Source organism: Carassius carassius, chromosome 49 (assembly GCF_963082965.1).
Source record: "Carassius carassius chromosome 49, fCarCar2.1, whole genome shotgun sequence".
NCBI lineage: Eukaryota > Metazoa > Chordata > Actinopteri > Cypriniformes > Cyprinidae > Carassius > Carassius carassius.
Genome location: NC_081803.1, coordinates 18,966,520 through 18,981,764, shown reverse-complemented (window position 1 = coordinate 18,981,764; position 15,245 = coordinate 18,966,520). Strand labels below are relative to the sequence as shown.

The 15,245-nt window shown below is 33.5% G+C and overlaps 3 protein-coding genes across 3 annotated transcripts; 2 read left to right on the top strand and 1 right to left on the bottom strand.

The window, feature by feature from the left end:
* The first annotated feature begins 285 nt into the window (after positions 1–285).
* wdr45 (WD repeat domain 45) lies at positions 286–4,528 on the top strand. Its single transcript, XM_059544417.1, has 11 exons — positions 286–464; positions 577–681; positions 1,096–1,170; positions 1,251–1,355; positions 1,483–1,588; positions 1,689–1,783; positions 1,881–1,960; positions 2,789–2,997; positions 3,832–3,933; positions 4,065–4,210; positions 4,289–4,528. The coding sequence occupies exons 2-11, from the start codon at positions 633–635 to the stop codon at positions 4,396–4,398; spliced, it is 1,077 nt and encodes a 358-aa protein (XP_059400400.1). The 5' UTR covers positions 286–464; positions 577–632; the 3' UTR covers positions 4,399–4,528.
* Positions 4,529–5,879: 1,351 nt separating this feature from the next.
* zgc:100918 (Ras-related protein rab7-like) lies at positions 5,880–13,153 on the top strand. The gene is made up of 6 exons (XM_059545617.1): positions 5,880–6,079; positions 6,745–6,817; positions 6,919–7,045; positions 7,898–8,116; positions 11,521–11,649; positions 11,961–13,153. Exons 2-6 carry the CDS (start codon positions 6,765–6,767, stop codon positions 12,048–12,050), a joined length of 618 nt encoding a protein of 205 aa, XP_059401600.1. The 5' UTR covers positions 5,880–6,079; positions 6,745–6,764; the 3' UTR covers positions 12,051–13,153.
* On the bottom strand, positions 12,301–14,697 carry LOC132132978 (EKC/KEOPS complex subunit LAGE3-like). The gene is made up of 3 exons (XM_059545618.1): positions 14,534–14,697; positions 14,172–14,300; positions 12,301–13,946 (listed from the first exon to the last, which is right to left on the bottom strand). The coding sequence occupies exons 1-3, from the start codon at positions 14,578–14,580 to the stop codon at positions 13,835–13,837; spliced, it is 288 nt and encodes a 95-aa protein (XP_059401601.1). The 5' UTR covers positions 14,581–14,697; the 3' UTR covers positions 12,301–13,834.
* Positions 14,698–15,245: the final 548 nt, after the last annotated feature.

The following is a 15,245-nucleotide window of genomic DNA, read 5'->3' as shown; positions in this document are numbered from 1 at the left end:
AAATTGAACGATCTGTATCTGAAAATCATGGAATGATTTGGAAAAAATCATAGGTGACTTTACAGGTAACACGTGAAAAAACATAATTAAGGCCTATTGTACATGTAAGATTCAAAATAAATTCTGGGCTTCTACTACGCCCCATAGACAGTAGCTACACGAACTTAGGTGTCTTCTTCTACCCGCTTTCATCTACTCTGTGAGAAATCTTTCTTCGTGGCCATGCGCTACTTTCGTTGTCCTCCTCTCCAGCAGGGGGAAGCTGTGCTCCGTTAACAGTCGCGCGCCAGCGTAGAATAAGACAGCTGCGACAACAACAACAACAGCAATGGTTGGCAGCTCTACGGCTTATTGCCTAATGTGAGCTGTCACATTTACATCAACCTTTATAAAATCACTTCGATTTACTTGTTTAGTGTCAGGACAACTGGTTGGACCTTTTGAACAGCTTAATGGTAAGTGAGGTGTTATGTCAACCCTTATATTGTAAAATGAAGTTGATTTTCTGAGCTCGTAGTCATGTTTTTATATGATAAAACGCTGTTTCCTGCTCTTTTGCTAATTTAAGATGATTAGCTCTAGTTAAAACTCCTGAAGGTCAGAAAATCAGCAGCGAACTCTTCTCTGACATCATGGCCCAGCAGAGAGGGGTCAACAGCCTTCAGTTCAACCAGAACCAAAGTGAGTCTGCAATATCATTTCCTTTAAGAAACATCCTGCTGCTATATTATTACAATTGCTGCTAGACTGATTATATATATATATATATATATATATAAATAATTCGTGATTGTATTTTTTTTCAATATTGACATCCAGAAAGCAGAGTGACCAATAAAATATTAATATATTTATAATACAATTTCATGATAACAAATGAGACCGGTGCAAATTTTCAAATGAACACATATTTTTTTACGCAATAATTTTTGAAACCAGAAAATAATTTGCATTGTTTTGACAAAGTGGATAAAATAAAGTCAGTGTTCTCAAAAATTAAATAAATTATCAGAAAAGTTCTTGTTAGCCACTGTTAATAATGTACTGATGATCTTTTCTGTATTCATTAGCTTTGACTTTTTCCATGTTGTTTAGGTTGTTTCTGCTGTGCCATGGAAACAGGTGTTCGTATTTACAATGTGGAACCTTTAATGGAAAAGGGCCATTTAGGTAGGATAAATCTGTTTTCTTTTTTCAAAAACCTATTTGTAGACTTGTTTGTTGAATGTGTGTGATTTGATTGGTTATAGATCATGAGCAGGTGGGCAGCATTGCTCTGTGTTCAATGCTACATCGATCAAACCTCTTGGCTGTGGTGGGAGGCGGTGTCAACCCCAAATTCTCCAAAATCTCAGGTACACTTGGAGTCTAAATTGCACTTATATCCTTGGATAAAGTACACTTGAATGGCTCCCTTCAATCCAGACTTTATATGAGCTGGAATAAACTATGTGTGTTTTTTGTTCATCTTATCTCTGGCAGTATTAATTTGGGATGATTCTCGGGAAGTGCGAGACCCCAAGGATAAATTAGTGCTTGAGTTCACGTTCACCAAACCAGTGCTGGCTGTGAGGATGAGACATGACAAGTAAGATATCCAGCCATTAAACAATAGTGTTCCATCTTTACACATCTTAAAAATGCTGTTCATATTAATAACGTCTCATTTCATGTTTTTATACATGAAGAATCATCATTGTCCTGAAAAATAGGATCTACGTGTATAGTTTTCCTGACAACCCTGTCAAGCTGTTTGAGTTTGACACTCGAGATAACCCGAAAGGTATTGTGAGCATTGCTTGCAATTTCATATAGTTTCATCAGAAATAGGCTTGACTTGTTTTTATGTATTTTTCATCACTGTATTTTTGTGTTTGTAGGTTTGTGTGACCTGTGCCCTAGTTTGGAAAAGCAGTTGCTGGTTTTTCCTGGACACAAATGTGGCAGTCTACAGTTAGTGGTAAGATTTATGTTTAAATTATTATAAAATATAACAGTAGTAAATTTAATTTCGCATATTAAAATTTCCAATCATTTATCAAAGGAATAGTTCACCCAAAAATGAAAATTTGCTCAAAATTTAGATTTAGATGAGTTTGTTTCTTAATCAGAACAGATTTGGAGAAATTTATCATTAGAGAATTTATCAAATTTGTTGTCAGTGAATGGTTGCCGTCAGAAAGAGATTCCAAACAACTGATAAAAACATCACAATAATCCACATGACTCCAAGCCCATTAACATATGGTGAAGCAAAAAGCTGCATGTTTATAATAAACAAATCCATCACGAAGACATGTTTAACTTCAAACCATGCTTCCATCTAAAATATGAGTTCTCTATCCGTATTATTGCTTTTCATCTCGTCTGAATCAGGAGAGAAATATGAACAAAACAAGCACGTTTTACAAGCGAAAAAGACTGAAATAGTTCTAAACAAATATGTTGGTGAATTTTGATTTGAGAGGACATATTATGATGGACGTTTTCACTCATTATGGACTTGTATTTTAGGCAGAAGCGACGGTATGAAATTAAAAATATCTGGATTTGTTTGTTACAAACATGGAGCTTTTCACTTCACAGGACATTAATTGATGGACTGAAGTGGTGTGGATTACTTGTGGATTATTGTGATGTTTTTAACAGATGTTTGCACCCATTCTGACGGCACCCATTCACTGCAGAGGATCCATTGATGATTAAGTGATGTAATGCTACATTTCTCCAAATCTGTTCATCTACATGTTGGATGGAATTTTTAATGCTGTTCATGACGCTTTGACAGGACCTTTCCAACACAAAACCTGGCACATCATCTGCTCCATTCACTATCAACGCCCACCAGAGTGAAATCGCCTGCCTGGCACTGAACCAGCCTGGCAGTGTGGTTGCGTCTGCATCCAGAAAGGGCACGTTGATCCGTCTGTTTGACACTACAACACGAGACAAGCTAGTGGAACTACGTAGAGGAACCGACCCTGCTACACTCTACTGGTATTGTATTTGAGCTTCTTCTTTATCTAGATTCAAGCTCTGCTCACTTTGGACATTCTCTCAAATTAATGAGGTGCATCCTGGGATACTTTCTACACAGTATTGAAGGAGTTCACATATATACTAAAAACCTGTCTGCTTTTCCTTCACTGACTGATATCTATATGATATGGAGCTCCTCACGACATGCAAGAAAAAATAAATAAATTGTGAGCACAATTTACTAATTCGTTCCATTGATGTACTAAAACAATTTATAGATCGAGGGAACGTATTAGTAAATCGTGCTCACAATTTTTAAATCGAGGGAACGTATTAGTAAATCGAACCCCTTAGACAAAATATTTGTTAATATTTAGTTAATATTTCTATAATTTAAAAACACATTTGCATGTTCATGGTTCTCTGATGTCCATTGGTCACATGGCATGCAAGTAAGCAGATCAAATATCTGATTTTTATTTGGTGTTTTTATTTTGAATATATATATAAAGGGATGTGCATCTATTTTATTTAACAATATATTAAAATTATATTTTGTTCTTCTAAGCCACATTAATTTTACATTTCATTCAAATATCATTATTATTTTTGGCTTTTTGTGAACCACATTTAGAAAACCCTGGTCTACAGAACTAATTTAAGTAACAATTTCAGTAGAATTTAAGTAGAAGTTTCTTTTAGATTAAAAGAAAACATAATTTGATTTAAGTTTGCCCAAACTTCTTCACTGCATTTTATATGAATAGATTTTTAGTATTGCTTTTTTTATGAAAAAAAAACGTATGAAATTAAAAAATGTCAGATTATTTATTGAATTCTGTTGTTTTACAGTATTAATTTCAGCCACGACTCATCCTTTCTGTGTGCATCGAGTGACAAGGGAACAGTGCACATATTTGCTCTGAAAGACACTAAACTGAACCGGCGCTCTGCGTAAGATTAACCATTTCACTCCAAAAAAATCTTATTTGTCATTTCATTACAGTTTTCGTTACATTCTAAGTGTTATTTAGAAATATCCTAGTAGTCACTGGGTTTTATGTGTGGCATTTTGTCTTCTCTAGTTTGGCACGTGTAGGAAAGGTGGGTCCGGTCATCGGACAGTATGTGGACAGTCAGTGGTCTCTGGCTAATTTCACTGTGCCGGCTGAATGCGCTTGCATCTGTGCCTTCGGGAAGAACACCTCCAAAAACGTCAACTCTGTTATTGGTACGTGGGTTTTATTGAAGTCCTTTGAGTGAGCTGTTATTGATTTGTCAGTTTCTCATCACTTGTCTCTCTTTGAAGCCATATGTGTTGATGGGACATTCCACAAGTACGTCTTCACCCCTGATGGAAACTGCAACCGCGAGGCTTTCGATGTGTATCTGGACATTTGCGATGATGATGATTTCTGAGGCTGGAGATTGAGCTGTAATTTATGTAAACTAGTAGTCACTTAACAGCGAACTCTGCTGGTTGGTCCTGTCGCAGTGTATGTTACTGCGCTGTATAATCAAATGTACATAAAATCAGTCTGTGAGTAAATGTCTTGTTACCTTTTATCTTATCACTCCACATAGAGGAGGTTCAAAGTCTGTTTACGTGTTCTTCTGAGATACTCAACCTTTGAACACTTTGGAATGATTACTCATCATTCTTTGTCCTGTTTGTGTGCTGTTACTCTTGAGGAATAAGGTCTCTCAACCTTTAAGGAACTTTATATATTAAATAAACACAGCCTTTTGGGAATTAATTAAAAGAGCAGGGTTTTGGCTTTGTGTTGTGTTTTATATAAAAGATGGTAAATCATAAATCATAGATTTAATCTATAATCAAATCAACTGTTGCATTTTATTATACACTGTTATAAATAGACAATATATAATGACTAGGTTTCAACGAGTACCACAGATCAGATGTTTGGGTTTGGTAGGAAGTCTCTTATTTTCACTAAGGCTGCATTTATTAGATAAAAAATGCAAAAATTAAAAAATATTATAGTTTAAAATGTAAATGTGTTCTATTTAAATATATTTTTAAAATGTAATTTATTCCTGAGATGGCAAACATTTCTTATTATCGTTGAAAACTGTCAATATGAAAATATTGTGAAATATTTTTGTGGAAACCCTGATATATGCAGGGTTTTTGGTGATTAGAAAGTTCAAAAGAATAGCATTTATTTGAAATAGAAATAATTTCTAACATTATAAATGTCTTTGCTGTCACTTTTGATCAATTTATTGCAACCTTGCTGATTAACAGTTTTAATTTCTTTAACAAAATACTCTCCCACTGCTCCGGGTGTGTGTTCACAGTGTGTGTATGTGTTTTCACTGCTATGTGTGTGCACTTTGGATGGGTTAAATGCAGAGCACGAATTCTGAGTATGGGTCACCATACTTGGCTGAATGTCACGTCACTTTCTTTTCTTGAAAACAAAAAACGTTTGAACTGTAGTGGTTACAGGGGGGCAAAATCTGATAATAGCTATCAAGTATAAAGTAAATCTAACATAAAATACTGTGTGTGTGTGTGTGTGTGTGTGTGTGTATAATACTGTAAAACTTTAATATATCAACACCACTGCATAGTTAATTCAATATTTATTATATTTACATACATAACATTTATGTCAATATTTACACAAAATAGTTAAAAGGTCTGTCAGTGGATATCACATTCACATACCACAAACGTACATTTTAAGATATAACGTTACATAGTGAGTTTTGAGTGCACAGCTCAACTTCTGCTAATGAAGTGATAAATGTGTTTATATCAGATATAAACACCACACGACAGAAATACTCAATGCACGTTTGTATTTGCATATGTATTTGCATTCTCAGCCATAATTTTGACAGACATAAACATGATGAGTGTGGAGTCGAGTCGAGAGAGGGAGTGTTTGCTGCTCATTATTACACACGGATGTGCCGAACTGTCCGTGACTGAGAACATCCAAAAACACGCCACACGACTCAGAGAGAGAGTCCCGAATCGATCAGAGACGGTGGAGGTGTCGTGTTGGCTTGCTTTTGTTGTATGACAGCAGCAGATTGTTGAGCCCAAATTGGGATTTCTCCTCAGAAAGTGAGTTTTTGTCAAGCTAACATGTTAGCCATCTAACGTTACGCTAACCAGCAGAGTGACAAGAGAAAAAATATTTAAACTTCGTGACTGAAACCCATAGAAATAACCATAATCTGAGATTTAGACGTTTTAGGTGTATGAAACGTGCTTATTTATATAAATAAAGTCTGTACATGTGTTACATTCGCGGTATGTTTGTGCTAGCTTTAACTAGCTTCTCATAGCTTTATGTTAGCTCAAAATTGATAAGCTAAACTGATTATTTTAAAACATTGGTTTTGTTGATTATTATTTGAATAATTATAAAAAAAGTATTGTGAACGTTTAACACTGACATTTTAAGAATCGACTGGACATTTGCAGCAGGCCAGCATGAACTGACAGCTAATATTGACGTTTAACGTTACATTGACATTAAGTATCTTTTTATTGATAATTAATGGGTTAGAACTTTGACTTTTATTTATGCCACGCCTTACATTAGATATAATAATGCAGATTTGACGCTTGGGCACATGACTAATATCGTGCAACCTTCCCTATTCAACATGTTTGTGTGTTTGTTTGGCAATCACAGTCATTACATGTCATTTGCAGAGGTTGCATACTAAATAACTTAATTACACATTAAAGAGACCTCACAAGTGATCCTATCGTTTTATTAGGCACAGTTTAGTCCACTAGGATGGCTTCTCGTAAAAAGGTGCTCCTGAAGGTGATCATTCTCGGGGATTCTGGGTACGTGATGATCTTCTGAACCAATTATGCCTGATAATGTTATTTCAGTTTACGTTTCAAACACTTAGAGTAATAATTCTTCTTGTGTTTGTGTGCTACAGTGTGGGGAAGACTTCTCTGATGAACCAATATGTCAATAAGAAGTTCAGCAATCAGTATAAAGCCACTATCGGTGCTGACTTTCTTACCAAGGAGGTGATGGTGGATGACAGGCTGGTGACAATGCAGGTATGAGTCTTTAGATGTATTTTTATATTATAAACCATTGTTAACTAAAGCTAATCCCATATTTTTTTTTCTAGTTGCCAAGATAGCATTTCTCATGTATATATATATAAATTACTAAATCACACAAAATAATATTATTAAATTATTAAAAACGAATAGTATATCAATGATACTAAAATAATAATACATCTATTTTATATATAAATATTATTAATGATTATGATTTTATAGATAGATGGATAGATATAAATTCTTATTTATTTATTTTACCTGAGGTACTATAACAATGTCAAGTCCTTTCACACTCAGAAATACTATTATATTACTATGATTATATATGTTAATATATAATATTAATATTATAAATATATGTATATATATAGAGAGAGAGAGAACTAGCGATATTTAATATAATTATATTTATGTATATTTATATATATTTATACAAAAAATAAGTGGACCTCAGGGTAAAAAAAAAAATTAAATAAAATAAAATATATATATATGTGTGTGTGTGTGTGTGTGTGTGTATATATATATATATATATATATATATATATATAAATATAAATATAATATTATTATTATTATTATTACTAATCCCGCATTTATTATTATTATTATTATTTATTTTTTTTATTTTTTTTACCTGAGGTCCACTTACAGTGTTTTTTGCACTTATACATATTTTTTGTATATATAATGCATATTTGTGTTGTATTATTTCATGACCATCTTTCAGCTCAACCAGTTTTTTTGTTTTTGAAAAACATCAAGGACATTTTGATTTCTAATGATATGGCCCTTTAAATGCAAACAATGCAGCACTGTACTATTTCATGGCCGTTTCAGATCTGGGACACGGCAGGACAGGAGCGCTTCCAGTCATTGGGTGTAGCTTTTTACCGCGGGGCAGACTGCTGTGTGCTGGTGTATGATGTGACTGCGCCGAACACCTTCAAAACCCTGGACAGCTGGAGGGATGAGTTCCTCATTCAGGCCAGCCCTCGAGACCCGGAGAACTTCCCCTTTGTAGTGCTCGGCAACAAAATCGACTTGGAGAACAGACAGGTGTGTCTTTATTTAACAGCGCGGGATTACATGTTTACATTTTGACATCAAATTCTCAGAAGAAAGATTTCAAAATCTCATCTAAACACAATCTTCTTTTGTTGTTGTCTTCCAATGATTGTTGTACATGTAAACACACTCCTTTTGGGGATACTGAATGGATAGATAGTTAGAGATGGTCAAACTGGTTTTATAAAATATTTAGTATTGATAAGTGTTATTAAAATACTATTACAGCTTTTGTTTAATTTTTATTTAACATTTTGAAGCAGTTTTTATTTTTCAATGGATTAGTTCACTTCTAGAATTTCCTGATAATTTACTCACCCCCATGCCATCCAAGATGTTGATGTCTTTCTTTCTTAAGTCAAAAATAAATTAAGGTTATTGAGGAAAACCTTCCAGGATTTTTCTCAATATAATAAACTTAAATGGGGATCAGCAGGCTGAAGGACCAAACTGAAGTTTCTGTGCAGATTCATAGGGCTTTACATGATCCCAGCCAAGGAATAGGGGTCTTATCTAGCGAAACAATTAGTCATTTTCTAAAAAAAATTAATAAAATGTATATACTTTTTAATACATCTAAAGCAGCAGTAAATCTGACAATTAGGCATTATCTCATTCAGTATTGCAGATCAAATCGCCTGAGATATTGCCCAATTGTCAGTGAACTACGGCTCTGTGTAGTGAATGCCGCTCTGTCTGAAAGCAGGTGATGGAGATTTCCTACTAATCACAGAACCGGCGCGCCTGACAGTTGCATGAGATTAACTGCACAGCCCTACTTTTTAACCACAAATGCTCATCTTGCACTAGCTTGATTTCACACATTACCAGGGATGTGATTCTTGCGGATTAATTCGGAATTCGGTTTAAAATCATGACAATTAACTAAATAAACTGCGAAAAGGTTATGGACGGAAACATCATGAACGGAATGATCCCGAGAGCACTGAAGGAGCTCATGGCGCCATCTGCTAGACAGCTGAAAGGGTTCAAATGTGAGTAGATTCAGTGCTGAAATGTGTTTCTCACCATGTAACTTTTTTATGAATGGTGGTAAGAATTTGAGACTAGTACTGTCATAAAATATGCAATGGTTGCGGTGTAATTATATAAATATAAGCTGCAGTCTGCTGTTCTACATGTCTGCTGAACAGTTTCGATTCACTGCTCTTCGCATCACTGTAATTTGCATTTGGGAACACAGCATTCATCATTAGATTCATTTATAAGTCTGTTGTTGTTTACAAAAATAATCTTCAGTGTTCACATGATTTTTTTGAAATCATTCTAACATTCTAACATTTAACATTTTGATTTGCTGCTCAGAAAAAATTTACTATTTATTATCATGAATGTTAAAAACAGTTGTTGCTGCTTAACATTTTTGAGGAAACAATGAGACCACTCAAACATTTGTGGTAAGGTTTAAAACTGAGAGAGTTGATTTTATTCATCATACATTAAACCGATAAAGTGAGTGTAGAGTGAATACATTTAAAATGTTTTAATAAATATATTTGACAAATGCTGTTCAGTGAACTTCCTTTTTATCAAAGAATCCTGAAAAAAAATATTCCACAAAAAATATATGAAGCAGCATAACTCTTTTGAACATTGATAATACTTAGAAATGTTTCTTGAGCATCAAGAACTGGAGTAAAGATGCAGAAAGCTCTGCATCACAGGAATAAATTACATTTTATAATATATTAAAATAGAAACCTTTTTTTATTTCATAATATTGCTTTATTTTTTTACTTTATTTTTGATCAAAATCAAATAAATGCAGCCTTGGTGAACAGAAGAGAGTAATTTCAAAATCATTAATAATTGTAATGTTTCCAAACTTTTGGCAGATATTTAATAATACTAATAATAACAATTCTATTAATACTTTTATTATATTACATTACATTTTATAATATGAATTATTATCGTGCTTTTTATTTTAACTGGACAATAGTATGTGTTAAAATATAAGATTTATCTTTTCATGTGATGATGGCGTGGCTTGGTCAGATGTTCCTAATTTTTTGTTTCTAGTCCTCATTTCTCCCTATTAATTTCTTCTTTGTGTGCAGCAACTGTTAACGTTTGTTTGTGAAAGTGGTATTCGTGTAGTGAATCGAGAAATATTTATTAGTCAATTAGAAGATGACTTCAGCTTATTTTTAAGAGATGCTTCCCAAATCTGTATAGCAATGAATTGTAAAAAAAAAAAAAAAAAAAAAAAATGATCTGAAGCTTCATGTCTTAATCTAAACATAAGTAAATGTGAATTAATGTCTATTAAAGATTGTACAGCACCCACTATTTATATATTTCATATTTAGGTACTGTGATGACTTAAAATGTGAATGTGCAAAAAAAGTCAAATGCCCTTTACAAAAAAAGGTAAAGCAATGATGTCTGAAGATTTTTTATTTTAGAAAGAAAATGAGATCTACCCTACCTTTTCGAACTGTTGTACACAGACGAAGAACTAAACGCGCATGACCTTTCCAACGGGTTTACGTCACCCGTGAAGTCGTTGATTCGCATCACAGAGTGCAAGATGAGCATTTGTGGTTCAAAGCATATACATTTATGTCTACAATATTTGGACCTTCAGTCTGTTGATTCCCATTTAAGTCTTGTTAAATTAAGAAAAATCCTAGATTCTTTTCCTCAAAAACCTTAATTTCTTTTCGACTGAAGAAAGAGACACAAACATCTTGGATGACATAGGGGTCAGTAAATTATCAGGAAATTTTTATACTGGACTAATCCTTTAATGTTATTATATATATATTACTATATCTGTGTATATTCATTTTAGTTAAAGTTGTAGTGAAAATATTGTTTGTGGGGTTTTTTTGAGTGTGAAATTATTTTTATTAGCTTTTTTTCTGAGGTCCAATTACAATTTTACTCAAGTCTTTTTGCAACTTTAAATAATTTATACTATATATTTTTGTTATACTTTTAAGAGTTTTTATTAATATCTGTAATATTTTTATTAATATTTACTAATATTAATATTTCGTTTATTATAATTTTTTATTGGGTCCAATAATAATGTTTGTCAAGTCCTTTCACACCTTTATTTTTTTCTTTTAATTTTAAAGTTGAAGTCATTTTCTGTTTTTGTAATTTTGTTATTTTATATATTTTTAATTGATTTTATTTCAGTTTTAGATGTAATTATTTTACTATATAAAGTTAAACAAATTTTGTTATTTTATTACGTTATTTTAGCAACAAGCTGAAATAATCGTAATTTTTTTTTTTTTTTTTTTTACTTTTTAATAAATTTTTTTTGTTTCAGTTCATGATAACCCTGATATTGATTCTAAAATCTGACTGCATGACTGGATGATGCCTTATTAAACTGACCAACTGTCTGCCCTGTGCAGGTGACAACGAAACGAGCCCAGGCCTGGTGTCAGAGCAAAAGCAATATCCCGTACTTTGAGACCAGTGCAAAAGAGGCCATCAACGTGGACCAAGCTTTCCAAACCATCGCTCGCAACGCCCTCAAACAGGTACGTACCATTTGACATTACGGGTAGGAATCTCTAGGCAACCTCACGATTCTACCTGATTTTGATTCAGAGGGCTGCGTTGCGATTATAAAACGATTATCAATGCATCAAAGTGAACTGCAAGTGATTTCAACACCCCTCATATTTATAGAGGCTCCCCGATGTGCAAAAAATATGTGTGATATTCGGATGTTTGCTAATGTTTTGACATTTGTGATTCAAAAATTGCAACATCCGCATCGCAATGCATTTTTTTTTTTTTTATAATAACAGCACCTCCACTCTGATACTAATGTATGCCCCTCTCACAGGAGTCTGAGGTTGAGACGTATGACTTCCCAGACCAGATTAAACTGAGAGATGACAGACCCGTGGCCTCTGGTGACGGCTGCAGCTGCTGAGGCAGGACGTATGGAGACAGAGGGGACCAGAGATGCAGAGGAGAGCCAGTGTGGGGCAGACCGATCCCGAAGTGCAAAACATCCAGCATTCAGAAGAAAACACTTCCTTTCCAAACTTGTATGTAAAGAACTGTTAGGAATTTAAAGAAACTCCCTACTACAGCATCACTTTTAATATAACTACCTTTAAGGATATTATTTCTATGAGAAAGAGATGAAATGTGATAGTTATTCTATTATTTACAAGTGATTTTTAATTTTTTTTGCTTTTTGTATTGTTTATTCCTTCATCCATGCAGATTATAGTCTTTCAGACTCATCTCCTGCTTGTATGTCTGTCTGTGCCTTTTACTTTGTTTTAGGATGAAGTCTTCCTCGAAATTCCTTTATTTTGCCAAATCCTTTAATATGGTAAACTAAACTCTTTAACTAAACAAATATACATACACTCAGAATACACAGCCAAGCATGTCACAATATCAAAATCATCAGCATAATTTAAGAGCTGCCAAGGCCAGAAAGAATTATATAAAGTTTGCGCCTAAGGAGGCCCCCTTACATGACTTGTTAGGCTGGTGAACATTTTGGGGATCTGGGAGCTCAGGAAGTCTTAAGTGCAATCATTTTAACCATGCAACAGTTTCTTTCACTTCGAACGAAAGTGTTTCCCCAGTTTTAATGTATGAATGTAACAGTAATGATTAATTCTTGTCTTGACCTCATGCTGTTTAATTACTAGGTTTACAGTTTATTTTGATGTTTCTATGTTCATATAGTAGACATTTCTAACAGGCTCATCTCATTGATCGAATTATGGGTATGATGTAGGTCAAATAAAGGAAAGCTGAAATCGGAGAGTGAGCCCTGACAACCCTTGAATATGTATGTGTGACTTTTTTTTTTTTCACGTCTGTTTCTATCAACCAGTGTTGGAGATTATATTGATCGAAAACCCTTAGTGATGTCTGCCAATAGAAACCAATAAACACACATCTGTCCCTCTTTTATAAAACAAGTACCTTTCCTTAAACACGGTCAAATCATTTCTCTGTATTGTTTCATCAACAATGCTTCATTAATAAATCTTTATTCAAATGACAAAACTGGTTTGTTTTGGCTTCTTTTACACTGATAAACTTTAAAGGAATAGTTCACCAATTAGCTAAAATTGGCTGAAACTTTACTCAACCTCAGGCCATATGAATTTGTTTTTTCATCAGAACATATGTGGAGAAATTTAGCATTCCATCACTTGCTTACCAGTGGGTCCTCAGCAGTCAATGGGTGCCATCAGAATGTGAGTCCAAACTGCTGATGAAAGCATTACAAAAATCCACATGATTCCAGTCCAACAATTAACTATTTGTGAAGTGAAAAGCTCCATGTTTGTAAGAAACAAATTGATCATTAAGGTGTTTTAAACTTTAAACCTTCATTTATGGCCATAATATGGAAAATATTCTGACGGCACCCATTCACTGCAGAGGATCCATTGGTCAATTCAAATATGTTCCGATGAAAAAACGAACTCTACATCTTGTATGGTCTGAGGACGAGTAATTAAGTACATTGTTACTTTTTGGTGAAATATTTAATTTAACAACTCAAAGCAATTGTCTTAAGACATGAGCAAAAGCACATTATTTTATGCTTTTTAAGCCTTCGCAGTCCAAGATGAACACACGGCAGCAGATGTTTCTCTTGGATGTCCTCCTAACATAGTGCAAACAGCGTCTGGGATCACATTTTTCCTCTCATGCTTGAATTTGTCTCTCAAATTGTCATTATGAAACAGGTGGTCCAAATACATCCATAGTTTCCATCACTAGAGACAAATGGTCCAAGAAAGAACTTACAGAAACACGAAGAATCCGAGCTTCATCCGCAGTCCATCTGCTATAAAGACATGACCAAAAATAAGATAAGTTTTATTGTGTATAATAGAAATGTACTGTTATTTTTTTTTTTTATGAATTAGTATCACAAACACAGGATGGTATTTGAAAGAGGAAAATAAGGTAATTAGACCAGTGTGGCATAGTGTGTGACCTAAATCTAAATTAGGACAGCTATTTTTAACGCTAGAGTTTTTTATGTGATCGTTCATGTGCTTTAACTCACACAGACAGTGTTTGTCCTGTAACATCCAGGTTTTTATTGATTCCTCCTTTCCTGGGCTCAGGATCAGGAGATAAAGACTGCAGGGCGATAGCTGCCTCTCTCTCACATGGGAAAGATACATTTAAAAAGCTGATGTTTCGTTAAGGATAAGCAAAACAGGACTTGGAAAAAAACATGCACCTGTTTCTCATGCATTGACCGATCTACTGTTACTTGACTGCACACGTGTCTCTGATCTAACTCCTTCGTGCAAGCAGGTAAGAGCTTAATAGTCTTAATATATCCCGGGATAGACAAGCAGAGTTCAACTGTATCATATTAAAATAGTTTGATATTTAAGAACAGCAGTACTAAAAGGATACAATTCCAGTTTTTTATCTGAATCCTTTTCACTCACGCAAGCCGCCATATTGACGTTTTGTTGGATTTCAGTTTGAAAGCGGCATTTTCGTCATGTTTTGATTAAACCTAATCCTTATTTTCATAAAATAACATTCGACAAAGATAGATTTGCATTACAGTTAAAACTATATCTTGCATTCAACTTAAATGGTTCATGCTTTTCTTATATTTAATGTTATGTTTATTGATTATTGTACTGGTTTAGATGATCAAAATATAATTCATATTTTTTATGATGAATTTTCATAATTTAGATTTTCAGGAACGAGAGTAAATCAATAAAATCTACACAAAAATACAGTAGTAAAAATAATTTATAAAGTGATGTTTCTTACATAAATACGTCAAACGGTGATTCAAAATTCAATTAATGTTATTTTATTTTATCAAATTATTGTAATTACTATTAAGATATTATTTTGTAAATGCCGCGAAGAAACAGACATTTTCTAAACTTACTCATTTAAATGAATCATTCGAACGAACCGATTCGGAATGAATTTTTCATATTTTAGATTGTCAGGAACGAGAGTAAATCAATAAAATATAGCTACACAAAAATACAGTAGTAAAAATAATTTATAAAGTGATGTTTTTTGCATGAATATGTCAAACGGTCATTAACACTTATATGTTATATTATTTTATTAAATTATTGTAATTAATATTATG